Source organism: Heptranchias perlo, chromosome 10 (assembly GCF_035084215.1).
Source record: "Heptranchias perlo isolate sHepPer1 chromosome 10, sHepPer1.hap1, whole genome shotgun sequence".
Classification (NCBI taxonomy): Eukaryota; Metazoa; Chordata; class Chondrichthyes; order Hexanchiformes; family Hexanchidae; genus Heptranchias; species Heptranchias perlo.
The window spans coordinates 15022234-15050109 of record NC_090334.1 but is presented as its reverse complement, the minus strand read 5'-3'; the positions used below and the strand labels follow the sequence as shown (position 1 = coordinate 15050109).

The 27876-nt window shown below is 47.1% G+C and overlaps 1 protein-coding gene across 1 annotated transcript in view; it reads left to right on the top strand.

Annotated features, from left to right (window-relative positions):
* Positions 1-27876, top strand: part of LOC137326302 (pleckstrin homology domain-containing family G member 3-like) — a 233326-nt gene that overhangs the window by 197541 nt on the left and 7909 nt on the right. The window contains exons 14-18 of the mRNA XM_067991256.1: positions 949-987; positions 4176-4186; positions 8986-9321; positions 18471-18587; positions 23888-25709. Of these exons, the coding sequence (XP_067847357.1) occupies positions 949-987; positions 4176-4186; positions 8986-9321; positions 18471-18587; positions 23888-25709 (2325 nt within the window). The remainder of the gene's footprint in view (positions 1-948; positions 988-4175; positions 4187-8985; positions 9322-18470; positions 18588-23887; positions 25710-27876) is intronic.

Genomic DNA, 27876 nt, shown 5'->3' with positions numbered 1-27876 from the left:
AGGCAGTCGGCCCAGGCAGGCGGTCCGAGGCAGTCGGCCCAGGCAGGCGGTCCGAGGCAGTCGGCCCAGGCAGGCGGTCCGAGGCAGTCGGCCCAGGCAGGCGGTCCGAGGCAGTCGGCCCAGGCAGGCGGTCCGAGGCAGTCGGCCCAGGCAACCAAGTAGAGCCAGTCCTAGACAGATGCTCGCCCTGCCAATGTCCAGAAAAGATAGGAGCTGGTGCCTCTGGAGGCAACATTTACATTGCTGGCAGCACCCTGCTCTGTCCAAGGCAGCACTTCCTCGTTTATTTTACAGCCCTGCTGTCAAACTTGGGGCTGTAACATAGATAGACTGCGTTAGTTCGCTTTCTCCTGATTTTCTGCACTGCATGAGAGGAACAGCCTGAGGAACAAATGGCACATTCATATTGCAAAGGGAACTGCCCTCCAAAGGCTTTAATCAACAATAACAACAGCAACTTGCATTTATATAGCGCCTTAAACGTAATAAAACGTCTCAAGGTGCTTCATAGGAGCAATTATCAGATAATATTTGACACTGAGTCACATGTATATTAGGTTTTAAGGCGCGTCTTAAAGGAGGAGAGACAGGCAGAGAGGTTTAGGGAGGGAATTCCTGTGCTTAGGGCCTAGACGGCTGAAGGCACGGCTGCCAATAGTGGGACGAAGAGGGTGGGGGCAAGAAGCCAGAGGAACGCAGAGATCCCGAAGGGTTGTAGGGCTGAAAATGTTTTTTCTTTTCAGTGAGACCACTGTAAACCCATTGCGCTAAAAACGTCCTGAGTCGAGGGAACATGAAGCAACTGCTAATGTGGCTCGTAAGTGCTTTGAACTGGCGTCTTCACACCAGGCCAGATGAAAGGAATGCGAGGCTCTGCTCCCATTAACTATGATGGCAATAATCTAACAGGATGCCCTTGTCTTTTTCCTTTTTGTTTTTTTCTCACAGAGCCGACGAAACAGATCCTAAAATCTCTGGTACAGAGCGGTGAGTGAATTTACACCTGAAAAAAAATAAATACCCAGTTTCTCCGCATTCCGACACTCCTGCTCCCTGCGGTTCTCTCCCAAAGGTGCCGCCTCTCGCAGTGGACTAGCTCCGTGGGTATGGGCAGTACATCAACCAAGTGGCCATTCTTCACCTTTCAGCTCCCCCACCCCCCCCACCCCGCTAGTAAGTGCTGGAACGCCATGGGCGGCTTCATGGCTGAACAGAACATAGATAACAGGAGGAGGCCATTCAGCCCCTCGAGCCATTCAATTAGATCACAGCTGATCTGTATCGTAACTCTGTCCATCCGCCTTGATTCCGTAACCCCTAATACCCTTACCCAACAAGAATCTATCAATCTCAGTTTTGAAATTTTCAATTGACCCCCAGCCTCAACAGCTTTTTGGGGGAGAGAGTTCCAGATTTCCACTGCCCTTTGTGTGAAGAAATGTTTCCTGATTTCGCCCCTGAATAGCCTAACTCTAATTTTAAGGTTATGCCCCCTTGTTTTGGACTTCCCCCACCAGAGGAAATAGTTTCTCTCTATCTACCCTATCAACTCCTTTAATCGTCTTAAACCCCTCAATTAGATCACCCCTATATCAAGGGAATAAAAGCCTAGTCTATGCAACCTGTCCTCATAATTTAACCCTTTCAGCCCCAGCATAATTCTGATGCATCTGCGCTGCAGTCCCTCCAAGGCAATGGTTTGTAAATGTCAAGACCTCGACTTATTTATTTCTTGCTGCAAAAATAACTCCTTAAAGATTAAATCCTGAGAAATTAATGCTGATGCTGATCAAAAGCAATCTGTAAATAAGTTAGTGTCTGATGCAGAATAAATTTCTTCCCTCCCTCAGAACCCCCTCTTTCTATGAAGGTGGTGACCCATTACTGGTAACTCAACCCAAAGGAGGTCGAAACCTGCAAATGTCGGCGGGCTATTCGACCGCAGGGAGCACAGACGAACTGATGCTGCCCTCAGCGCATTTGTCTGTCAAACAGGGATGAGCTTGTTGGGCTAGAAAGAAAGAAAGACTTGCATTCATTTAACGTCCTTCACGACCTCAGGACGTCCCAAAGTGCTTTACAGCTAATGAAGTACTATTGAAGTGTAATCACTGTTGTAATGTAGGAAACACAGCAGCTAATTTGCGCACAGCAAGATCCCACAAACAGCAATATGCTAAATGACCAGATAATCTGTTTTAGTGATGTTGATTGTGGGATAAATATTGGCCAAGACACCGGTGAGAACCTCTCTGCTCTTCTTCGAATAGATCCCATGGCACTATTTCGAAGACGACCAGGGAAGTTCTCCCCAATGTCCTGGTCACATTTATCCCTCAACCAGCATCACTAATTATCTGGTCATTATCACATTGCTGTTTGTGGGATCTTGCTGTGTGCAAATTGGCAGCCGTGTTTCCTACATTACAACAGTGATTACACTTCACAAAGTACTTCATTAGCTGTAAAGTGCTTTGGGATGTCCTGAGGTCATGAAAGGCGCTATATAAATACAAGTTCTTTCTTTCTTAGCAATTAATCATTTACTCCCATCTCTTAGTTCCCACACTTCCCCTCCAGCTATTTCCATGGCAAGACAAACACCATCTCCCAGCTGGGCAAATTACTGGAATCAAGTCTGAGGGACAGGATAAACCTTCACTTAGAAATGCACAGAGTAATCAAGGACAGTCAGCATGGATTTGTTAAGGGAAGGTCATGTTTGACTAACTTGATTGAATTTTTTGAGGAAGTAACAAGGAGGGTAGATGAGGGTAGTGCATTTGATGTAGTCTACATGGATTTTAGCAAGGCTTTTGACAAGGTCCCACATGGCAGACTGGTCAAAAAAGTACAAGCCCATGGGATCCAAGGGAAAGTGGCAAATTGGATCCAAAATTGGGTCAGTGGCAGGAAGCAAAGGGTAATGGTCGACGGGTGTTTTTGTGACTGGAAGGCTGTTTCCAGTAGGGTTCTGCAAGGCTCAGTACTAAGTCCCTTGCTTTTTGTGGTATACATTAATGATTTGGACTTAAATGCAGGGGGCATGATCAAGAAGTTTACAGATGATACAAAAATTGGCCGTGTGGTTGATAGTGAGGAGGAAAGCTGTAAACTGCAGGAAGAATGGACTGGTTAGGTGGGCAGAAAAGTGGCAAATGGAATTCAATTTGGAGAAGTGTGAGGTAATGTATTTGGGGAGGGCAAACAAGGCAAGGGAGTACACAATGAATGGGAGGATGCTGAGAGGTTTAGAGGAAGTGAGGGGCCTTGGAGTGCATGTCCACAGATCCCTGAAGGTAGCAGGACGGGTAGATAAGGTGGTTAAGAAGACATATGGAATACTTTCCTTTATTAGCCGAGGCATAGAATATAAGATCAGGGAGGTTATGCTGGAACTGTATAAAACACTAGTTAGGCCACAGCTTGAGTACTGCGTACAGTTCTGGTCAGGAACGATGTGATTGCACTAGAGAGGGTTCAGAGGAGATTTACAAGGATATTTCCAGGACTGGAGAATTTTAGTTATGAGGAAAGATTGGATAGACTGGGGTTGTTCGCTTTGGAACAGAGGAGACTGAGGGATGATTTAATTGAGGTATACAAAATTATGAGGGGCCTAGATAGAGTGGATAGGAAGGACCTATTCCCCTTAGCAGAGAGGTCAATAACCAGGGGGCATAGATTTAAAGTGATTGGTAGAAGGATTAGAGGGGAGCTGAGGAAAAACTTTTTTCACCCAGAGGGTGGTGGGGGTCTGGAACTCACTGCCTGAGAGGGTGGTAGAGGCAGAAACCCTCAACTCATTTAAAAAGTACCTGGATGTGCACCTGAAGTGCTGTAACCTACAAGGCTACGGACCAAGTGCTGGAAAGTGGGATTAGACTGGGTGGCTCATTTTCGGCCGGCACGGACACAATGGGCCGAATGGCCTCCTTCTGTGCCGTAAATTTTCTATGGTTCTATGAAAGGGTGGGCAGCAGTCTCCTCCTGCCAGTGCCACTCTTGAGCAGGACACTTGTACCCTCTACTGTTCACTGCCAGTTTAACAGTCATCACCCGCCTTCCACTGAGCCGACCTCCTGATGCATGATGTCTAACATTCTCTCTCTCTCTCTCTCTCTCTCCTTCCCGCACTTCTTTCTTTCGACGTGACGGCCCACTGAACTCCACAGTTTCTCTAAAGGTAAGACCCACACCTCTCCTTTCATCGCACTGTAATCCTTCTTGGCTTTTTTTTTAAGCTGAGTCTGTCGCTGTTGATGGATGGTTTCCTCCTCATCCTCGCCCGTTGCTGGTTCATGGCTCCTCGGCCGCCCTCCAGAATGCAGGCCTAGATGGGGGGGGGGAAGTGCCGACGAGCTATTCGACTGTGGGGTGCGTCGCGGCTGACCTCCCCGCACGTGTGCATTTCCAGCAGCAGGCTACCCAATAGTGACCAGGGGCAGGGACCCTCGGCTTATGTTCCCCCCCCTTCCTAAAGTAGCGGTGCTGGGCCCCAATGGTAGCACTGCCACATTGGCTCTGGCTGTCGTCGGTCCAAGTCAGCGCAGAGTGGGGATGAACCTGCTCTGTAGAGATCGCCCGCACCCTGGATAACCTCACTGAATCGTCACGGGGAGCTTGGGCCTCAGTTCTGAACCACATCCTATTTGTTCGACTGAGGTGATCGGAAAACTGTGTTTGCCATGAAGGTTATATATATCGGGGGTCTTCTGTAAATCTTTTCCCCACCCCCAACCCGCACACTGTCCACTAGCCTCTCTCGTTCACGTGCGTTTTAGGCAACAGACCAGAGAACAGATCGCAGCTTGGAGCTAGAGCTGGCAACTTCTGACCAGGTAACTAGGTCTGCCAATGCCTCACAGTGCCCCCACCCCTGTGATCATCGGGTTGGCACTTTCCCCAGAGGTTTTGACCCATTAAGCTCTGGTCTACGGCAGCCCTCTGAGTTTGGAGTTGTGTTAATTTGATGCTAAATCCATGCGGATTTCGTATCGTGGCTTATTAATTGTATCCCACCCGGTTAGCAAAGTCTAAGCAAAACGCCCAGAAAATCTCTGCGGGAAAACTAGTTTACTGGCAGTTTACTAGTTGGCTGCCGCCCATGACCCCCAACCTCTGCGATCGGGAACCCCTCCTCCCCCTCCCTCCCACCACCATCCCCCCCGCCCCCCAACTTGTCTTGCTGTCAGCTGCTCCGGCCTGATTCTCAAGCCTCAATCCCGCGAGCTGCCCCGGGAGGCCTGCTTGGCTCCCCTCAGCTTGCCTGGCGATTGCAAATCAGACCGGGTCCTCAAAATGGCGGGGGCCTGTTCGCCACCATAACGGGCGGCTGGCCAGCGAGCTCCACCGCTCGGTCGCCATGTCTCTGAACAGCATGAGCGAGGGGCTGGCATTTGGCAGCACGTCAAGCTGTTCTTGTCTGTTACCTCAGGTTCTGTGCTATACAAGATGTGAGCGAGAGATCTATGATTGGCCTTCCCCCGTCCATTTTCAAGCATTTGGAAGCCTAATCCCCTCAGCCATTCCTGCCGAGATTCCAGTTTGGAACAGCTTGGAATAGGCCGGGTCCTGGATGTGCTGGGACCCAACCTCAGTTTGGGATTCCTGCTTGGCCGATGGGGTGGGGCTAGGGGCACGGACACCGTACGCTGGGAGTTACCACTTCCCCAGCCTCTGAGGGACCTGGCGTTTGGCTGGAGGCCTTTATATCCAATGAGATGAGGAGCACTGACCTCCACAAGGTCTGACTGTTTGGGGAAGGGCAGGGAGTGCGGGCCAGTTAAGCAGCCTGAACCCCTGAAGATTCGGTCATTAATTTTCTCATGAAATGTTATGGATCAGCCTCCTTACACAGGGGGCCGAGGGGAATGCATGGGGTCTCCGAGGAAATGGGTACTGGCCAACCCCCTCCCTCGATGAGGGCCAGACAAAGGAGTCCAGTAGCAGGAGTAGGCCCGTAATGGTGTGGGGCCCACCAGCCCCATGAAAATGAGACGCCTTCTCACTGACCCCACAAACTCCAGTGGGGTCAGTACCAGAGGGTCCCTGTTGGCACTGTCTGGGAGTAATCCCTGTCCATTTGTATAGACAAGCCCTCACTCCCTATGCACTGAAACGTGTTCTTATGTGTGGAGAAATGTGGGAATGCCAGCTGCACGACAAACAGACAATAGGTATCGGAAATGTGTGGGATCTCATCATACGCTCTCCAACTAACGGGCAAATAACACCAACAGACCATATATCTCAGGCTAAAAATCACAAATCAAAATTTGTTATGAAATAAGAATAACGGGACTAAGGTTAAAACGAGCCAAGATTTCAGCCAACTTCTAAAAGCTGGTGTAACTTGGTCTCTTTTTTCAAAACAAAAACAGTCAAGAAGTCTTTAGCAGTTCTCTGTGCTACTTTAAGCAACCATGTGTGACCAATCATCATGTTCTCGATGATAAGTGAGGCAGACAACTCCCAGGGTCCTTTATTAACCTTTGCCTGTATACCAATATAGCCAGAATAGAACTGGTGAACTAGCAAGAGTGTGTCAAGCTTCTCGTCACGTATTTCAGGTAACCTCTGGCCACAGAAGTGAAGATAGATTTCAAATGTACCCTCCCTGCCCCCCAACCCTCAGAAGCCTGTCTCCAGTCATTCAATCACTTCTCAGACAAAACAGCCGTGAACCTGATAAACAAGACCATGCTCTGAGGTGGATATCACAACTCCAGTCTCTTCAGAGGCCTGGAAGGGAAATATGAAAAAAAGTCACAGGGTGACGATGCTTATTCATTGTTTACGTCATCCTTGTGGGCCGTGATTCATTTTACTTTTTAAAAAAATATTTGTTATTGGGATGTGGGCGTCGCTGGCAAAGCTGAAATTTATTGCCCATCCCTAGTTGCCCTAAGAAGGTGATGGTGGGCCGCCTTCTTGAACCGCTGGTAATGGTTTGATACCACTGAACGGCTTGCTAGGCCACTTCAGTGGGCAATTAAGAGTCAACCATGTTGGTGTGGGACTGGAGTCACATATAGGCCAGACCAGGTAAGGACAGCATTTTTTGCCCATCCCTAGTTGCCCTTGAGATGGATGGTCAATAATAATTGAACAAATAAAAAGACTTACAATTAAATAGCCTTACACAACCTCAGGATGTGAGTATTTCCAATGAAGTACTTTTGAAGTGCAGTCAACATTGTAATGTAGGAAACGCAGCAGCCAATTTGCACATAGCAAGGTCCCACAAACAGCAATGTGACATTGACCAGATAATCTGTTTGTGATGTTTTAAATATTGGCCATCATTGCACCGGAGTGTCAGCCTATATTATGTGTTCAAGACTCTGGAGTGGGACTTGAACCCACAACATGTGACCGAGTGTGGCACCAAGGAGCCCTAGTAAAATTGAAGTCAATGGGAATCAGGGGGAAAACTCCCCAGTGGCTGGAGTCATACCCAGCACAAAGGAAGGTGGTAATGGTTGTTGGAGGCCAATCATCTCAGCCCCAGGACATTGCTGCAGGAGTTCCTCAGGGCAGTGTCCTAGGCCCAACCATCTTCAGCTGCTTCATCAATGACCTTCCCTCCATCATAAGGTCAGAAATGGGGATGTTCGCTGATGATTGCACAGCGCTCAGTTCCATTTGCAACCCCTCAGATAATGAAGCAGTCCGTGTCCGCATGCAGAAAGACCTGGACAACATCCAGGCTTGGGCTGATAAGTGGCAAGTAACATTTGCGCCAGACAAGTGCCAGGCAATGACCATCTCCAACAAGAAAGAGTCTAACCACCACCCCTTGACACTCAACGGCACTACCATCACCGAATCCCCCACCATCAACATCCTGGGGGTCACCATTGACCAGAAACTTAACTGGACCAGCCACATAAATACTGTGGCTACAAGAGCAGGTCAGAGGCTGGGTATTCTGTGGCGAGTGACTCACCTCCTGACTCCCCAAAGCCTTTCCACCATCTACAAGGCACAAGTCAGGAGTGTGATGGAATACTCTCCACTTGCCTGGATGAGTGCAGCTCCAACAACACTCAAGAAGCTCGACACCATCCAGGACAAAGCAGCCCACTTGATTGGCACCCCATCCACCACCCTAAACATTCACTCCCTTCACCACCGGTGCACCATGGCTGCAGTGTGTATCATCCACAGGATGCACTGCAGCAACTTGCCAAGGCTTCTTCGACAGCACCTCCCAAACCTCTACCACCTAGAAGGACAAGGGCAGCAGGCACATGGGAACACCACCACCTGCACGTTCCCCTCCAAGTCACACACCATCTTGACTTCGAAATATATCGCCGTTCCTTCATTGTCCTTCATTGAACTCCCTACCTAACAGCACTGTGGGAGAACCTTCACCACATGGACTGCAGCGGTTCAAGAAGGAGGCTCACCACCATCTTCTCAAGGGCAATTAGGGATGGGCAATAAATGCTGGCCTCGCCAGCGACGCCCACATCCCATGAACGAATAAAAAGAAAACCTCTGACGCAGAGGTGAGAGTGCTACCATTGAGCCATGGCAGACAAATAGGACGAGAGAACTTCAATTGCCCATTTTTGGCTCTCAGTCATACACATTTCCTCAAATGGAATTAAAGACATCAGAGAAGAACAGGAAGCCAAATCAAACTGTTTACATAGATGTGAGCTTTCGACGTTGAATCCAGGTTCAGATAATATTCCATCTAGATCGGGTGCTTCCAATTTAAGGTGGCCACAATCTGGCCCGACTACAACGCCCGTCTCAAAAAAAACCTCCTGAAATATAACATAAATCCATATGATATTAAACAGGACTGAGCTATCACAAACACACAGGGGGAAAAAATCAGTCTAAACTTTGCCAATGGTCGTCTACAATCGATGATTATTATTGGAAGGAGTCAGTGAGCGTCTATAAGATATAGCATGCCTTGGCACATTTGCCCCGATGACTAAATCATTTGACCTGTTCAAACAGCACGCAGGCAGCGATGGAGAGCTTCTAGGCAATAAGGACTCCCTGAATTCTATGACAAGTGTCAGTACTCTGGGGTCTAGTACGAGCGAGCCTGAAGGTGAGAGGCATGACAACGAGGACGACTTGGCCCTCAGCAAAGACTCCTTGGACCTCCTGAATGCAAGTGACTCGGAGGAAACGGCGAGAGGTACTGAGCTTGTCCAAGGAGGCGTGGAGCCAGAAGAGGAATTAATGATAGAGGGCGACCAGGTAGCCGACTTTGCCAGTTCACTGCTGGCTGCCATCTCCTGTTGGCACTATAGAGCCAGGGCTTTGCTTTCTGCTAAGTTCTCCATGGTGAGCGCCTCTTTTTCTGTCTCTCTCTCTCTCTCTCTATCCGCCTTCCGCGTGGAAACAGCCTTGGCCGCCTGCTCTGCTGGTTTGAACCAGCTCGAAGTGGCTGCACCACTAACTTTTTAACACCTGCCGCTTGTGTCTGCTGCCGCTATCCCAGCATGCTCTGGGGCTCTGATTGCTTTGACGAGGAATGCATTGAATCATTGCACAGAATTGCATGCACTGCCTAGATACCTTGATCAATAATCAACACTAACATTAAGTCAAGAGGCCATTAACCCATGAACTGCTGATAGAAGCTGATCAGTTGACTGATTGTGAATATGTGTTGTTATTTGGGCCTAAAACCAGGCCTGGTAACATGATATTGCTTCTTTGGGGTTGCTGGTTTATTTTGATAATGGAACTCAATCCAGGTCAATCACAATCAACAGAATAGGCAGGTCCTCACATCTGGGTATCAATTCAGTGTTTGGTAGGGGACTGAATGGCTGAATGAATCAGAAAACTATTCTTTTACTCCTGGTTCAAAACCAACCCAGACTCAGGCAGTTAGCTGTCCCCTCTGTTGGCTGTGAGGGTTCAATGTGAAATGAGCTTGGCCAGTCCCATCCAGGTTGTCAGTAGGCTTAACTCCGTGGTACAAGTTTGACTGTAATTTGGCACATGTTGGCATTAATGCGTTCGTTTAACTCAGAGAGACTACAAGGGATCTTACAGTGAAGAATCAAAATGTCATCCTGCGTAGTAAATAAGCTCTTCTGAGGAGTTAAGGAAGCATTGTTGTGACAATGTAGAGGGAGCTTTACTCTGTATCTAACCTGTACTGCACCTGACCTGGGAGTGTTTGGTGGGACAGTGTAGAAGAAGATTTACTCTGTATCTAATCTGTACTGTACCTGACCTGGGAGTGTTTGATGGGGCAGTGCAGAGGGAGCTTTAATCTGTATCTAATCCGTGCTATACCTCCTGCTCCTTTGATCTTATTCCCATCAAGCTGCTGACCATCCAACTTCCCTTCCTGGCCCTCATGTTAGCTGATATTGTTAATGGTTCCTCTCCTCAGGTACTGTCCCCCTCCCCTTCAAATCTGCCATCATCACCCCTCTCCTCAAAAAAACCCACCTTGACCCCTCTGTCCTTGCAAACTACCGCCCCATTTCCAACCTCCCTTTCCTCTCCAAAGTCCTTGAACACGTTGTCGCCTCCCAAATCCGTACCCATCTTTCCCGCAACTCCATGTTTGAATCCCTTCAATCAGGTTTCTGCCCCGCCGCAGCAATGAAACTGCCCGTATCAAAGTCACAAATGACATCCTATGTGACTGTGACTGCGGTAAACTATCCCTCTTCATCCTTCTCGAACTGTCTGCAGCTTTTGGCACGGTTGACCACACCATCCTCCGCCAACACCTCTCCTCCGTCCAGCTGGGTGAGACTGCCCTCGCCCGGTTCCATTCTTACCTATCCAGTTGTAGCCAGAGAATCACTGCAATGGCTTCTCCTCCCGCTCCCGCACCATTACCTCTGGAGTCCCCTAAGGATCTATTCGTGGCCCCTTCCTATTTCTCATCTACATGCTGCCATCTGAAAACACACGGTCAGGTTCCACATATATACGCTGACTTCACCCAGCTCTACCTCATCACCATTCTCTTGACCGCTCCACTGCCCCTGATTTGTCACGCTGCTTGTCCGACATCACCATTCTCTTGACCCCTCCACTGCCCCTGATTTGTCACGCTGCTTGTCCGACATCACCATTCTCTTGACCCCTCCACTGCCCCTGATTTGTCACGCTGATTGTCCGACATCCAGTACTGGATGAGAAGAAATTTCCTCCGCTTAAATATTGGAAAGGCCGAAGCCGTTGAGTTTGGTCCCTGCCACAAACTCCGCTCCCTAGAGATCGACTCCATCCCTCTCACTGGCCACTGTCTGAACCTGAACCAGACTGTATTCAACCTCCGCATCCTATTTGACCCTGAGCTGCGCATCCGACCCCATATCCTCTCCATCACCAAGACCGCCTACTTCCACCTCCGTAACATCGCCCATCTCTGCCCCTGCCTCAGCTCATCTGCTGCTGAAACCCTCATCCATGCCGTTGTTACCTCTAGACTTGACTATTCCAATGCTCTCCTGGCCAGCCTCCCATCTTCCACCCTCCATAAACTTGAGCTCATCCAAAACTCTGCTGCCCGTATCCTAACTCGCGCCAAGTCTCGTTCACCCATCGCCCCTGTGCTCACTGACCTACATTGGCTCCCCATCCAGCAACGCCTCAATTTTAAAATGCTCATCCTTGTTTTCAAATCCCTCCGTGACCTCACCCCTCCCTATCTCTGTAACCTCCTCCAGCGCTGCAACCTTCCGAGATCTCTGTGCTCCTCCAATTCTGGTCTCTTGCACATCCCCGATTTTCTTTGCTCCATCATTGGTGGCCATGCCTTCACTGTCTAGGCCCTAAGCTTTGGAATTCCCTCCCTAAACCTCTCTATCTCTCTACCTCTCTCTTCTTTAAGACATTCCTTAAAACCTACCCCTTTGACCAAGCTTTTGGTCAACTGTCCTAACATCTCTTTATGTGGCTCGGTGTCAAATTTTGTTTGATGATCGTTCCTGTGAAGTGCCTTGGAATGTTTTACTACGTTAAAGATGCTATATAATTGCAAGTTGTTGTATCTGCCCTGGGAGTGTTTGATAGGACAGTGTAAAAGGAGCTTTATTTTCTATCTAACCTGTGCTGTACCTGACCTGACCTTGCTGCAGTAGTGTAAAACGAGCTTTACTCTGGATCTAACTTGGGAAATATTAGATCTGAGAGTGCTTGATGCTTGCACTGGGTACCCAAAGTGGTAAAACTTTCCATTCCATAGTAGTGGCATTCCTTACATCAATAAGTACAGTACTTCATAAATTGTTGTGCTGATCGGCTGATGAATCTTTCTAGACAAGGCTGGGAGAAGTTGGTTGATGGTAAAAGGTTTGGATTTCACGTTATGACTGTCTGGAATGGGATTCCAGTAGAGTTACCTGATGGATTGTTATTGATGTTTAATAATAAAGCTAGCAGGTTGTTTTTGTGCCTATCTGGGTGAGGGATGTTAGTGGTGGGGAATGGAACACTCTTTAATTCTGGGCATCATTAGTTGGAATCAAGCACTTCAGGTCAGGTGTAGCCCAGTTGGGTGAAGAGTAAAGCTCCCTCCCATGCCCCAACAAAGAGCTTAACCCCCGCCCCCTGAATCTCAGAAGTGTCCTCCCCGCCTCACCAGGGTGACTTATTCCCATTTCGGACAGTAGCTTGTGGCTTGAGATTCCTAATTTGGTGCCCGCCCCAGGCCGGACGGGTTGCACCTCAACGGAGCTGGGACGAATGTCCTCGCGGGGAGGTTCGCTAGTGCTGTTGTGGGGGGGGGGTTTAAACCAATTTGGCAGGGGGATGGGCACCAGGATGTAGCAATGGAAAGGAGAAACAAGGGGCACAAAGGATCGGGGGAGAAAGATAGCACTAGAGCAAGTAATAGTACAGTATTGGGTGGGGTCAGACTAAGAGAGAGTACAAGAAAGTCTAAGACTGGATTGCAGTGCATGTGTGTAAACGCACGAAGCATGGTGAACAAGGTTGGTGAGCTGGAGGTGCAAATAGTCACATGGGAGTACAATGTTGTGGCGATAACGGAGACTTGGCTCAAAAAAGGGCAGGATTGGTACTAAATATTCCTGGATACAAGGTGTTCAGGAAAGATAAGAAAGGAAAGGGGGGGGGTGGCACTATTGATTAAGGAGAATATTGCAGAGAGAGAGGATATCCTGGAGGAGACAAAGACAGAATCTATTTGGTTAGAGTTAAGAAATAAAAGAGGTACCATTACACTACTGTGTGTATTCTATAAGCCACCAACTAGTGGGAAGGATACAGAGGAGCAAATTTGCAGCAAAATTACAGAGAGGTGCAAAAGCTATAGAGTAGTGGTAACTGGGGACTTCAACTATCCTAGACTGGGATAAGAATAATAATATAAGGGGCACAGAGGGGGAGGAATTTTTGAAGTGTGTTCAGGAGAACTTTCTTAACCAGTACGTTTCCGGCCCAATGAGGAATGAGGCATTGCTGGACTTGGTTCTAGGGAATGAGGTGGGCCAAGTGGAGCAAGTGTCAGTGGGGAGCATTTAGGGAGTAGTGATCATAGTATCATAAGGTTTAGACTAGCTATGGAAAAGGACATGGACCACTCTAAAGTAAAAATACTCAATTGGAGGAGGGCCAATTTCAATGGGATGAGAACAGATCTGGCCCGGGTAAATTGGAATCAAAGTGTGGCAGGCAAAACTGTAATTGAACAGTGGGCGGCCTTTAAGGAGGAGATGGTTTGGGTACAATCTATATGAGGCAGAAAGGCAGGGTAACTAAAGTCAGAGCTCCCTGGATGACTAAAGAGATAGTGAGTAAGATGAAACGGAAAAAAGGGGCGTATGACAGATGTCAGGTTGATAACACAAGTGAGAACCAGGCTGAATATAGAAAGTTCAGAGAGGAAGTGAAAAAGAAAATAAGAGGGGCAAAGAGAGAGTATGGGAATAGACTGGTGGCCAACATAAAAGGGAATCCAAAAGTCTTTAGACTTGTAAAAGGGTAGTAAGAGGAGGGGTGGGGCCAATTAGGGACCATAAAGGAGATCTACTCATGGGGGTAGAGGGGGTAGCCAAGGTACTAAATGAGTAAGAAGATGCTGCCAGAGTCTCAGTAAAGGAAGATATCGTTGAGATCTGAATGGACTAAAAATTGATAAAGAAGAGGTACTAGAAAGGCTAGCTGTACTTATAGTAGATAAGTCACCCAGTCCGGATGGGATACATCCTTGGTTGCTGAGGGAAGTAAGGGTGGAAATTGCGGAGGGACTGGCCATAACCTTCCAAACATCCTTAGATATGGGGGTGGTGCCAGAGGGCTGGAGAATTGCAAATGTTACAACCTTGTTCAAAAAAGGGTTTAAGGATAAACCCAGCAACTACAGGCCAATCAGTTTAACCTCAGCAGTGAGGAAACTTTTAGAAACGATAAGCTGGGACAGAATTAACAGTCACTTGGACGAGTGTGGATTGATTAGGGAAAGCCAGCACGGATTTGTTAAAGGCAAATCGTATTTATCTAATCTGATAAAGTTTTTTGATGAGGTAACAGAGAGGGTAGATGAGGGCAATGTAGTTGATATGGTGTATATGGACTATCAAAAGGCGTTTGATAAAGTGCCGCATGGTAGGCTTATCATCAAGATTGCGGCCCATGAAATAAAGGGGGCAGTAGCAACATGGATACAGAATTGGCTAAAGGACAGGGAACAGAGAGTAGTGGTGAACGGTTGTTTTTCGGACTGGAGGGAGGTGTACAGTGGTGTTCCCCAGGGGTCGGTGCTGGGACCACTGCTTTTCTTGATATATATTAATGACTTGGACTTGGGTGTACAGGGCATAATTTCAAAATTTGCAGATGACACAAAACTTGGAAGGGTAGTGAACAGTGAGGAGGATAGTAATAGACTTCAAGAGGATATAAACAGGCTGGTGGCATGGGCGGACACGTGGCAAATGAAATTTAACGCAGAAAAATGTGAAGTAATACATTTCGGTAGGAAAAACGAGGAGCGGCAATATAAACTGGAGGGCATAACTCTAATAGGGGTACAGGAACAGAGAGATCTGGGGTTTATGTGCACAAATCGTTGAAGGTGGCAGCTCAGGTTGAGAAAGTGGTTAAAAAAGCATACAGTATCCTGGGTTTTATAAATAGAAGCATAGAGTACAAAAGTATGGAAGTCATGATGAACCTTTATAAAACACTGGTTTGGCCACAACTGGAGTATTGTGTCCAGTTCTGGGCAACGCACTTCAGGAAAGGTGTGAAGGCCTTCAAGAGGGTGCAGAAGAGATTTACTAGAATGATTCCAGGGATGAGGGACTTTAGTTATGTGGATAGCCTGGAGAAGCTGGGGTTGTTCTCCTTGGAACAGAGAAGATTGCGAGGAGATTTGATAGAGGTATTCAAAATCATGAAGGGTCTAGACAGAGTAGATAGACAGAAACTGTTCCCATTGGCAGAAGGGTCAAGAACCAGAGTACATAAATTTAAGGTGTTTTTTTTTGTATTCGTTCATGGGATGTGGGCGTCGCTGGCAAGGCCAGCATTTATTGCCCTTGAGAAGGTGGTGGGTGAGCCTCCTCCTTGAACCGCTGCAGTCCGTGTGGTGAAGGTTCTCCCACTGTGCTGTTAGGTAGGGAGTTCCAGAATTTTGACCCAGTAACGATGAAGGAACGGCGATATATTTCCAAGTCGGGATGGTGTGTGACTTGGAGGGAAACGTGCAGGTGGTGGTGTTCCCATGTGCTTGTTGCCCTTGTCCTTCTAGGTGGTAGAGGTCGCGGGTTTGGGAGGTGCTGTCGAAGAAGCCTTGGCGAGTTGCTGCAGTGCATCCTGTAGATGGTACACACTGCAGCCACGGTGCGCTGGTGGTGAAGGGAATGAATGTTTAGGGTGGTGGATGGGGTGCCAATCAAGTGGGCTGCAAAAGAACCAAAGGTGCAATGAGGAAAAACGTTTTTACACAGCGAGTGGTTAGGATCTGGAATGCACTGCTCGAGGGGGTGGTGGAGGCAGATTCAATCATGGCCTTCAAAAGGGAACTGGATAAGTACTTGAAAGGAAAAAATTTGCAGGGCTACAGGGAAAGGGCGAGGGAGTGGGACTAGCTGGATTGCTCTTGTATACAGCCGGTGCGGACTCGATGTTACGAATGGCCTCCTTCCATGATGTAACTTTTCTATGATTCTATAGGAACAGGAGTAGGCCATTTAGCCCCTCGAGCCTGTTCCGCCATTCAATGAGATCATGGCCGATCTGTGACCTAACTCCATATTGGGTTGGTTTTGTGCTATGGCCCACACCAAGTAGGATGGAGACTGCCTAAACTCATTTGGTGTTGGACAGAGGCTTTTATTCCATCAGCGTGGTCCCCCAGTAATAAAACCTATTTAGAAATACATAGAAGTAACAACACAGAAACTGGCCATTCGGCCCAACCAGTCCGTGACGGCGTTTAACTTCCATGCGACCAAATAGTCCTAAACACGTGTACCGCCCTGTTCCCATATGCTTTCACCTCACCTATCAAATGTAATCTTGAATGTTCGCATAGTTTCTGCCTCACCCACTAACCCTGGAAGTAAATTCCACAGCCTCACAACTCTCTGTGTGAGAAAGTTTCTCTTGCTCTCTGTCCTAAATCTCTTATATTTAATCCTGTATCAATGGCCCCTTGTTCTAGCCCCATTAACTACTGAAAACAGTTTGCTTCTATTTACCCTGTCCCATCCTTTCGTAATTTTAAACACTTTTATCATATCTCCGCGTAACCTGCATTGTTCTAATGAAAAAAGCCCCAATTTTTCAAGTCTTTCTCCATATTTGTACCAGGCATCATCCCAGTGAATCTGTGTTGCACCCTCTGTAAAGGCTCAATATCCTTCCTATAGTATGGAGCCCAATACTGCACAAAGTACTCCAACTGAGGTCTTATTCGGGTTTTATATAGGCTCATTTAGGCTTTTATATTCTGTCTTTCTTGTCATAAAACCTAGAATTCTATTAGCTTTTTTACAATCCTATCACCCTGAGGAGCTGCCTTTAATGTCCTGTGAACCTGTTACCCCCAATCCCTCTGCTCTCCCGCAGCACCAAGCCTACTTCCATTCAGAGCAGAATTACTGCTGCTCTTTTTTTTATCAAATGCATCACCTCACAGTTATTGGCGTTGAGTTCCATCTGCCACTTTTTAGCACATTCCCCTATCTTAAAAAATATCCCACTGCAGTTCCCTATCGTCGTCTAAAGACTGAACTAAACCTCCTATTTTGGAATCATCTGCAAACTTCGACACTACTCTCTAGGCCTCTATCCAAATCATTGTTCCACACATTGAACAGAACCCTGTGGGACACCACTACCCACTTCCAACCACTCTGGAAAAACTACCCTTACCTCCTACTTTCTATTTTCTCTCTTCTAACCAATTTTCAATCCAGTTTGCTATCCCCCCCCTCATTCCAGTCCCTTTATGCTACATGAATGGTCTCCCATTTTGGAACCCATTTTCTGCCTTTGCAGTCACTTTACTCTACAGTTCTGTGTGCCAATTTCTCCTTCCACCTCACTTCAACTGACTCATTCCTCACCTTTCCAGAACACTTTGGTGTTCTAGTTTTTGTACTGACCTTTTCCCTTTCTATTTGGATCTTAATCCTTGTCATACTAGTTTAGTTAGTTGGGTTTCGTTAGTTTGTTCCACTTTAAAGTTTATATTACTTACATATAATATCGGCTGGTCTATTTAGTTCCTCCTTCCCCTCCGCACTAAATTCCCACTCTCACCAAATTCTGGTTTTCGAAATCCTTATGTACTCAATTACCAGCTCACTCCGTGATGGGCTCTTTAAGTAGTTAATTGATGGTCAAGAAAAGACCAGCTAGTCCATCAAGCCTGCCCCACACTCATGATGGCTGGAGCATCATGACCAAACACTTCCACCACCCAACCCCCACCCCCCACCCCACCCCATGTAATCTCCTGGAAGAGGTAAAAAACATTTAAAAACCCAGGGCCAGAAAGGGAAAAAAAAATACTCTGGAAAATTCCTCTCCGACCCCCCCCCCCCCCCCCACCTTCAGGCAGTCGAAACCAGTCCAGATTACATGGACCAAGTGTTATCTATAAAGACACTTATCTTTTATATGACACAATCTCTGCCCCAGTCAAGTTACTTGTAATGTTGCTGTAATCTTGTTCAGTCGGTATTTGCCTGTTTGAAGGCGCTAACCCAGTGCTGTTGATCTCTAACCTTTTAACAGGACAATCTAATTATTGGGTTTAGCTCATCAGCACCAATCGGGGTCACAACCACATTATAGGAAGGGGCCTGGAGCTAAGACTCTTTTCAGAGAGGACGTTAAACCAGTGTTTTGGATTCGGAGTGGGGTTGGGGGTGGGTGGAGTGGAGGGAAGGGCAGTTACAAACATAGACCCTTTCTGCCTTGGGTCATTACCCACAAATCAAAGCCTCTTGGTCATCTCTCTATATGATGTCTTCCACTAGACTGAGGAGCCCGTTGAACTTCAGGAAGCCAAAGGATTCAAGCGGCAAAACAGCCAGCCATCTGGAAATGCAGAGAAGCGCCGGGGCTGGGACATCGACACCAGTGTCTCTGAGGAGGTACGTATGTTATAGTGCAGCGAAAACCACCAACTCCACTCCTTAAAAAGAAAGGACTAGCATTATAAAGCACCTTTCACAACCCCAGGGTGCTGATCTCATTTGGGGCGGGGATCTGTCGGCTACATTTGGTCTTGGAGGTCCCAAGCTAGGGGCGGGGAAAGAAAGTTAGCCACAGTTGCTTTCTTATGACCCCTGCTGGAGTGTCTTTGGAGGCCAAGTGATGCTACTCCCAGGATCGAATAGCTGGCCAGTACTGAAGTGGATGACACTCCCAAGAGTGACCAGCTGGGCAAGCTACTGGAAGGCCCCTGATGCCTTTGGGCATCGTGCATGAGTCGATATCTTCAGGAGAGGAGGGGTATAAATGGGGAGGACACTGAGCATCTTCTAAAAGAAAAAGAAAGAACTTGCATTTATATGGCACCTTTCACTACCTCAGGACGTCCCAACGCACTTTACAGTCAGTGAAGTACTTTTGAAGTGTAGTCACTGTTGTAATGTAGGAGACGCACAAGTTCCCACCATCAGCAATGTGATAATAACCAGATAATCTGTTTTAGTGATGTTGGTTGAGGGATAAATATTGGTCTGGACACTGGGGAGAGCTTCCCTGCTCTTCTTCGGAATAGTGCCACGGGTTCTTTTACATTCACCTGAGAGGGTAGATGGTTTAATTCTCATCCGAAAGACAGCACCTCCTTCAGTACTGCACTGGGAGTGTCATCCTGAACTATGTTCGCAAGTCTCTGGAGTGGGACTCGAATCCACAGCCTTCTGACTCAGAGGCGAGAGTGTTACCACTGAGCCACGACTGGCACCTACCTGCAGAGGCTCCTCTGATACCTCCCCCAACCAGCCATTCTTTATATGAGCTTAGAGAGTGAATGTCAGAAGGGGGCATCACAGCCAAACTCAACCCTGTCCTTTGCCTGATGTTCACTTTTGTACTTAACAGAAGGGGTCGGTAAATACTGATCAGGAACACTGGCTAATTCAACGATTCATGTGTTAAATAGATAAGATTTACCTGGACTTAGCAACCACCAACTGATATTACCGCAGCCATTAATAGGAACATAGGAACAGGAGTAGGCCATTCTACCCCTTGAGCCTTTTGCGCTATTCAATTAGATCATGGCTGATCTGTGTCTTAACTCTTATCTCCCCACCTTGGTTCCGTAACCCTTAATACCCTTGCCTAACAAAAATTGATCAATCTCAGTTTTGAAATTTTCAATTGACCCCCAGCCTCAACAGCTTTTTGGGAGAGGGAGTTCCAGATTTCCACTGCCCTTTGTGTGAAGAAGTGCTTCCTGACATCACCCCTGAATGACCTAGCTAATTTTAAGGTTATGCCCACTTGTTCTGGACTCCCTCACCAGAAGAAGTAGTTTCTATCTACCCTATCAAATCCTTTAATCATCTTAAACACCTCAATTAGATACCTCATAATCTTCTATACTCAAGAGAATAAAAGCCTAGTCTATGCAACCTGTCCTCATAATTTAACCCTTTTAGCCCCAGTATCATTCTGGTGAATCTGCACTGCCTCCAAGGCCAGTGTATCCTTCCTGAGGTGCTGTGCCCAGATCTGAATGCAGTACTCCATAGGGCGTCTAACCAAAGATCTGTACATCTGTAAAATAACTTGCATCCCTTTGTATTCCGGCCCTCTTGAGATAAAGGCCAACATTCTATTAGCCTTTTTAATTATTTTTTTGTACCTGTTCTCTAGCTTTTCGCGATTTCTGTACTTGGACCCCTAAATCTCTCTGCTCCTCCACAGTTCCTAGCTTCTCACCATTTAGAAAATACTCTGATCTATCTTTCTTAGGTCCAAGGTGGATGACCTCACACTTCCCCACAATGAACTCCATCTGCCACAGTTTTGCCCACTCACTTAATCTATCAACGACCCTTTGCAACTTTCTGCTCCCATCTATACTATTTACTGTGCCATCTAACTTAGTGTCGTCAACAAACTTGAATATATAGAAACAGAAGATTGGCAATATTCAAGCCCCAGGATCAGCCACTATTCATACTGAGAATGAAAAGGTTGAAGAATGGAATGTCCAGACTCTTGCATTGTATTGGAGGATGCTCCTCTCATACACATTCAGTAAGGGGTTTCCGTGCTGAAGTTGGGCCTTGTTTTATTCATTCTCAGGATGTAGGTGTTGCTGGCAAGGCTGGCATTTATTGCCCATCCCTAGTTGACCCATGAAGGTGGAGGTGGGCCTTCTTCTTGAAGTTGTTCAATACAACTGAGTGACTTGCTAGGCCACTTCAGAGGATAGTTAAGAATCGACCACGTTAGTTGTGGAACTGGAGTCACATACATGCCAGACCGGGTACGGACGGCAGGTTTCCTTCCCTAAAGGACATTAGTGAACCAGTTGGGTTTTTATGACAATCCGACAGCTTCACGGTCACTTTTACTGATACCAACTTTTTTTTAAATTTCCATTTTTTTTTAAACTGCATTCAAATTCTCAAAGGTGGGATTTGAACTAACATTCTCTGGATTATTAGTCCAGGCCTTTGGATTATGAGTCCCAACACTTCAGAAGGAACTGGAGAACTAATATTGTGATGCTGGGACAACCATAACCCTGATGCACACTGAACGCAGATCTAGATGCAGAGGGAGAAATGGGTGGGTATCTGGCAGATGTCTTTTAATATAGATAGATTTAGTGTGATGCACTTGGGTTGGGGCAATTCTAACCACATACACACCATGCAGAGTTGCTTGCATAAGGCTGCTTAGCAGGGGAGGACCTGAGGTTTATAGTACATGATTCATTGAAGGTCCATTATCAGTGCTGTGGCACTAGCATGAAAGAGAAAAGGGTGTTAGGATGTATTTCCAGGACAATTAAACATAAAACAGGTACAATCCTTCCAATGTATGAGGCCTTGGTCAGGCTAGAATGCCATGTCCTGTTTTGGCTCCTTCACATGATGGGTATATTGGAGCCCTGGAAAAAGTTCGGAGGAGGGCCACTCAATTAATACCTAGTTTAAGGACCCTTAGTTATTAGGACAGGCTAACGGGAGTTGGGGCATTTTACTTTACTCAAAATGTTGACTTCGAGGCGATATGATTGAGGTCTTTAAAATAATAAAGGGATTAGACTAGGTCCATGGGGTAGGCAGTTTGAGCTGGATAGGTTAGATGTCAGGAGGTGCCTTCTTTTCTGAGAGACTCATCGAGCTCTAGAACAAGTTGCCGGCTTGTGCAGTGTCTCTGTGACCTCCTCCAGCCCAACAACCCTCCAATAGAGAATCATAGAATGATACAGCACAGAAGGAGGCCATTCGGCCCATCAGGCCTGTGCCAGCTCTTTGAAAAAGCTATCCAATTAGTCACACTCCTTTGCCTTTTCCAAATAGACATGCAAATGTTTCCCCTTCAAGTAATTATCCAATTCTCTTTTGAAAGTTACTATTGAATCTGCTTCCACCACCCTTTCAGGCAGTGCATTCCAGATCGTTACAACTCGCTGGGTAAAAAAAAAATTCTCCTGATCTCCCCCCTGGCTCTTTTGCCAATTACCTTAAACCTGTGTGCTCTGGTTACTGACCCTTCTGCCACAAGAAACAGTTTTTCCTTATTTACTCTGTTAAAACCCTTCATGATTTTGAACACCTCTTAAATCTCCCCTTAACCTTCTCTGCTCTAAGGAGAACACCCCTAGCATCTTTAGTCTCTCCACATAACTGAAGTACCGCATCCCTGATACCATTCTAGTAAATCTCCTCTAGGGCCTCTCTAAGGCCTTGACATCCTTCTTAAAATATGGTGCCCAGAATTGGCCACAATACTCCAGCTGGGGCCTAATCAGTGATTTATAACTTCCTTGCTTTTGTACTCTATGCCTCTGTTTATAAAACCAATGATCCAGTATGCTTTTTTAACTGCCTCAGATCTCTGCGCTCCTCCAATTCTGGCCTCTTGCGCATCGCCGATTTTCATCGCTCCACCACTGGCGGCCGTGCCTTCAGCTGCCTAGGCCTTAAGCTCTGGAATTCCCTCTCTAATCCTCTCCACCTCTCTACCTCTCTCTCTCTCCTCATTTAAGATGTTCCTTAAAACCTACCTCTTTGATCAAGCTTTTGGTCACCTGTCCTAATATCTCCTTATGTAGCTCCGTGTCAAATTTGTGTTTGATAATGCTCCTGTAAAGCACCTTGGGATGTTTTAAAGCTGCTATATAAATGCAAGTTGTTGTTGTGAGTGCAGATTCACTGTAAACATTTTGAAGGGAGCTGGATGAGTTCCTGAGAGTTGTAAATACCTCTACATATAGAAGGTTGTTGGGGATACTGTCACCCTTACCTCCTGGAGATTACTTAACCACTTTTGGGAGTCAGAGAGGAATTTCCCAGTGTTTGTTTCCTAAATTGGCCTAAGGTTTTTCCTTTGGCCCTCCCAGGAGATTGTGTTAGTGCAGGGGAGGGGGTGAATGGGGGCCATGGTGTGAGTAAGTTACACCATGCTGGAACAGGACAGGCTTGATGGACCAGTAGGATCTTTCCTGTCCCTCTTTTTTCACATCTTTGCATGTTCACTCCTCATGGCTAACAGCTTTATCAAAGACTGGGTCTTTGTACTCATCAATGGGATGAGCAGGGCATCAATGCGGATTAAGCAACATATTAAATAGAGAGCTCTTGCAACCATGTATGATGTGGAAACTCTGCACCAAGTGACAACCCCAGTGGTGCAGCACACATGCCCCCAAAGGCCCAGCACTATGCCCGTTCACCCCTAGCCTCTGCAGCCTCCTGAAAGCAAATGTGAATGTCTCATCCAACGCTCAGAGGGAGTGTGGGGGTAGGAGGATCAGCGCGACACAGTTGTAGCCTCATCTCCAAGCCATGATCCCTATGAGCACTGCTCTAGAAACGAGGGATGGGTGAATTTACCTACATATACCAGTATATGTATCTACCAGTGGATGAGTTCCTGAGAGTTGTAAATACCTCTACATATAGAAGGTAGGCAATGAAAATCAGGGATGCGCAAGAGGCCAGAATCGGAGGAGCACAGAAATCTGAGGCTGTTAAAAAAAAAAAAGCATTATATGGTTTTATAAACAGAGACATAGAGTACAAAAGCAAGGAAATCATGCTAAACCTTTATAAATCACTGGTTAGGCCCCAGCTGGAGTATTGTGTATCTTCAGGAGAGGAGGAAAAGAAACTGGAGAAGGGGAAAAGGTGTCCCTTGTTATTTAGATATATTTTTGTTGCCCTGATCACTTTCTACATATTCTTGTAATCCTCAGGTCGCTCCTGATGTAGAACCGATATCCGTTCAACAAATGGTGACTGAAGCCTGCCAGTCTGCCCTTGAGGAGATCCAGTCTGACGCCGAGACTGCACGTAGCCCAGAGGAACCCAAGGGAGCAGATGAAGCCCCAGAGGGCGTTGACGTTGAAATGAGCGGTTCCAGGCGGGGGGCCGTGGAATCCGCCATGGAGCGCTCGTTCAACGAGGCAGGCGAGGAACCGAAACACTTCAGCAGCGAAGAGTCATCGGACGAGGAAGAGCAAGAACGAGATCCCCGGAGCATTCTTCCGCCGTCGGTGCTGGGGCAGGCCAGCCTCATTGCAGGACGCTTCATGAACAATCGATCGAGGCGCAATAGTTTGGTGGCAGATGACGGCAGGTCCTACGGCTGCCCTACACCAAAGATAATGAGCAGACAAAGCAGCCTCGAAAGCAGTGACAAATTGTTGCGGAACAGTGGCGCGTTTGACCCGAATGACGACTGCCAAGAGATTGATGTTCTTCAAGCCAGTAGCAGCCAGGAGAAGCTCTTTGATGAGTCTAACCTCAACAGCCAGGGGGACATGGCATCAGAGACCGATCGGAATATTCCTAGGAGAAGGGACTCCACCCTGTCCAGGCAGGACAGGCTGCTCATTGATAAGATCAAGAGTTACTACGATAATGCAGAGCATGAAGATGTCAACTTCAGCATCAGGAGGCGAGAAAGTCTGTCCTACATCCCAGCAGGTTTGGTCAGGAACTCTATATCCAAGCTAAATGGTCAAAACAAGGAAGAGGATTTGCGAGAGGCCATGTTGAGGAGGCGATTGGCTGCTTCCAATACTGCCGTTGCCCATAGCAACGGGCCACCGTCTCGGGCTTTGCTTGACCTTCCAAATCCGATTACCCATAGAGGTCCTCGCTCAGCTTCACCAGATTCAGGCCCGATTTCAGAACCCAAACAGCCTAATAAACCGGTGGAGGAAGGTCCACCCTTGGATTTTTCAAGGGACGCCAGCCCCAATCCCCAGGACCCTATTACAGAGAATGAATTCCGATCGTCTGTGGACATGATTAATGTCTGGCAAGAGATGGAAAGCATGTCTGACGCTGCAGCAGGGACTCCAAAAAGGATGGAACAGAAACAAGAAACGATGCTAGGGTCTGAGGCCTTTGAACATAATGCTGAGATGCTGAAGAAAAGGGAGGTTGAGGACCCCGAACGATGCACCATAAAACATCTCAGCAATGGCAGAATCATTTTTGGCCTAGATTTCAATGAACCATTGGTTATTCTGGAAGACAGCGATCTAAGTGCCATAACAGAAGAGTCCCCCATTTCTTCTCCAGCGAGATCAGTTCGTGAAAGTGGGCCGCAATTAAGACCGATCAGTGTATCGGACAGCGACGACTGCGGCCTTTTTGAAGAATCGTTGATTGTCCCCAAATCTGTTCCGTTGTCTCAAAGACGATTGTGCATCCAACCGCCCAAGTGCTCAGAACCAGAGAACAAAACCTCACCGCCACCACACGCCAGTTCCCACCTAACTCGGAAGAGGCACGACCAACCAGCTCGGAGCATGAGACCACAAGTAATTCAGGCGGGATCGAGGGCCCAGAGTGAAGAGTTGCTGAGAGAGGTGACGGAGAAGATGAAGACTAAGGTCTACCAACTGGCCAGGATATACAGTCAGCGAATTAAGAACAACAAACCAGTGGTTAGAAAGAGAGTGCAGCACTTAGAGGAGGAGCTGATGAATGATGAAGAGGAAGGGAGAAGTGAAATGGCCAAATTGCCAACACTTCAGGAAGACAAAAAGGAAATGGTTATTGCTGGTGGGTGCACATTTGTTGTTTCCGTTCCCGCTGTTTGTCGACACTTCCACTTGCTGGTTTTATTAACAGTTCAATAACTGCAATGGCATCTCTATGCTAAATAACGACTACTTGCATTTATATTGCACCTTTAACATGGTGAAACGTTCCAAGGCACTTCACAGGAGTGTTAGCAATCAAAATTTGACATCAAGTCACATAAGGAGACATTAGGGCAGGTGATCAAAAGCTCAGTTAAAGAGATAGGTTTTAAGGAGCGTCTTAAAGGAGGAGAGAGTTAGAGAGGTGGTGAGGTTTAGGGAGGGAATTCCAGAACTTAGGGCCTAGGCAGCTGAAGGCACGGCCGCCAATGGTGGAGTGATTAAAATCGAGAATGCGTAAGAGGCCAGAATTGGAGGAGCGCAGAGATCTCAAAGTTGTAGGGCTGGAGGAGGTTACAGAGATAGGGAGGGGCGAGGCCATGGAGGGATTTGAAAACAAGGATGAGAATTTTAAAATCGAGGAGTTGCTGGCCCGGGAGGCAATGTAGGTCAGCGACGGGACTTGGTGCAAGCTCTAGGATACGGGAAGCAGAGTTTTGCATGAGTTCAAGTTTACGGAGGGTGAAAGATGGGAAGGCAGCCAAGAGAGCATGGGAATAATCGAATCTAGGTAAATCTGCTTGCTATAATTGAGTTTTCTTTTACAGCAGGTGTTACACAACGTAATGTTTACAATTTGGGAGCTAATGTCCACTAGTTGAATGTGGCCGATCGATTCACACAGGCCAGCTTGGATTTGTTGTCTGTGCTGAGTTAGCTGATCTCATTTGGGGCAGGGGTGTGTCTGCTACATTTGGTCTTGGAAGTCCTAAGCTAGGGGCGGGGAAGGAAAGTCAGCCACAGTTGCTATCTTATGACCTCTGCTGGAGTGCCTTTGGAGGCCAGGTGATGCGACTCCCAGGATCGAATAGCTGGCCAGTACTGAAGTGGCTGACACTTCAACGAGCAACCAGCTGGGCAAGCTACTGGAAGGTCCCTGATGCCTTGGCATCGTGCATGAGTCGATATCATCAGGAGAGGAGGAGGTATAAATGGGAAGTCAGCTGAGCATCGTCTAAAAGAAATTTATATCTAAAAGCATTTATATCGAACCTTTCACCACCTCAGGACGTCCCAAAGCGCTTTACAGCCAATGAAGTACTTTTGAAATGTAGTCACTGTTGTAATGGAGACGCAGCAGCAAATTTGCACACAGCAAGATCCCACCAACAGCAATGTGATAATGACCAGATCATCTGTTTTAGATCGTGGCTGAAGATAAGTGTTGTCCATGACACCAGGGAGAACTCCTCTGTTCTTCTTCGAATGTTGTCTTGGGATCTTTGACATCCACCAGAGAGGGCAGACTCTCCATCTCCGTCTCATCTGAAAGACGACAACTTCGACAATGCAGCACACCCTCAGTACAGTGCTGGAGTGTCAGTCTGGATTATGTGCTCAAGTCTCTGGAGTGGGGCTTGAACCCACAACCTTCTGACTCAGTAACCTCCTGAATCTCTATAACCTCCTTCAGCCCTACAACCCTCCAAAATCTCTGCGCTCCTCCAATTCTCTTGCGCATTCCCAATTTTCTTCGCTCCACCATCGGCGACCGTGCCTTCAGCTGCCTAGGCCTTAAGCTCTGGAATTCCCTCCCTAAACCTCTCTGCTTCTCTCTCCTCCTTTAAGATACTCTTTAAAACCTACCTCTTTGACCAAGCTTTTGGCCACTTGTCTTACTATCTCCTTATGTGGCTCTGTGTCAATATTTTGTTTGATAACGCTCGTGTGAAGCGCCTTGGAACATTTTACCTCATCAAAGACGCTATATAAATGCAAGTTGTTGTTGTTGATCCATCAAGGGAATTCAGTCCCACTGTATTTCAATAGAGTAACTCATGAGCAGGGAGAGGGGGAGAAGTGGTGTCATTCCATGAAATAATGGAGAGACATCAGGAAGACAAGAGCCCTGAGCACAATAAATAAGATGCAGTGGCCGTTGAGTTCTGTGCTGGCTCTTTGAAAGAGCTATCCAATTAGTCCCACTCCCCTGCTCTTTCCCCATGGTCCTGCAAGTTTTTCTTTTTCAAGTATATATCCAATTCCCTTTTGAAAGCTACTATTGAATCTGCTTCCACCGTCCTTTC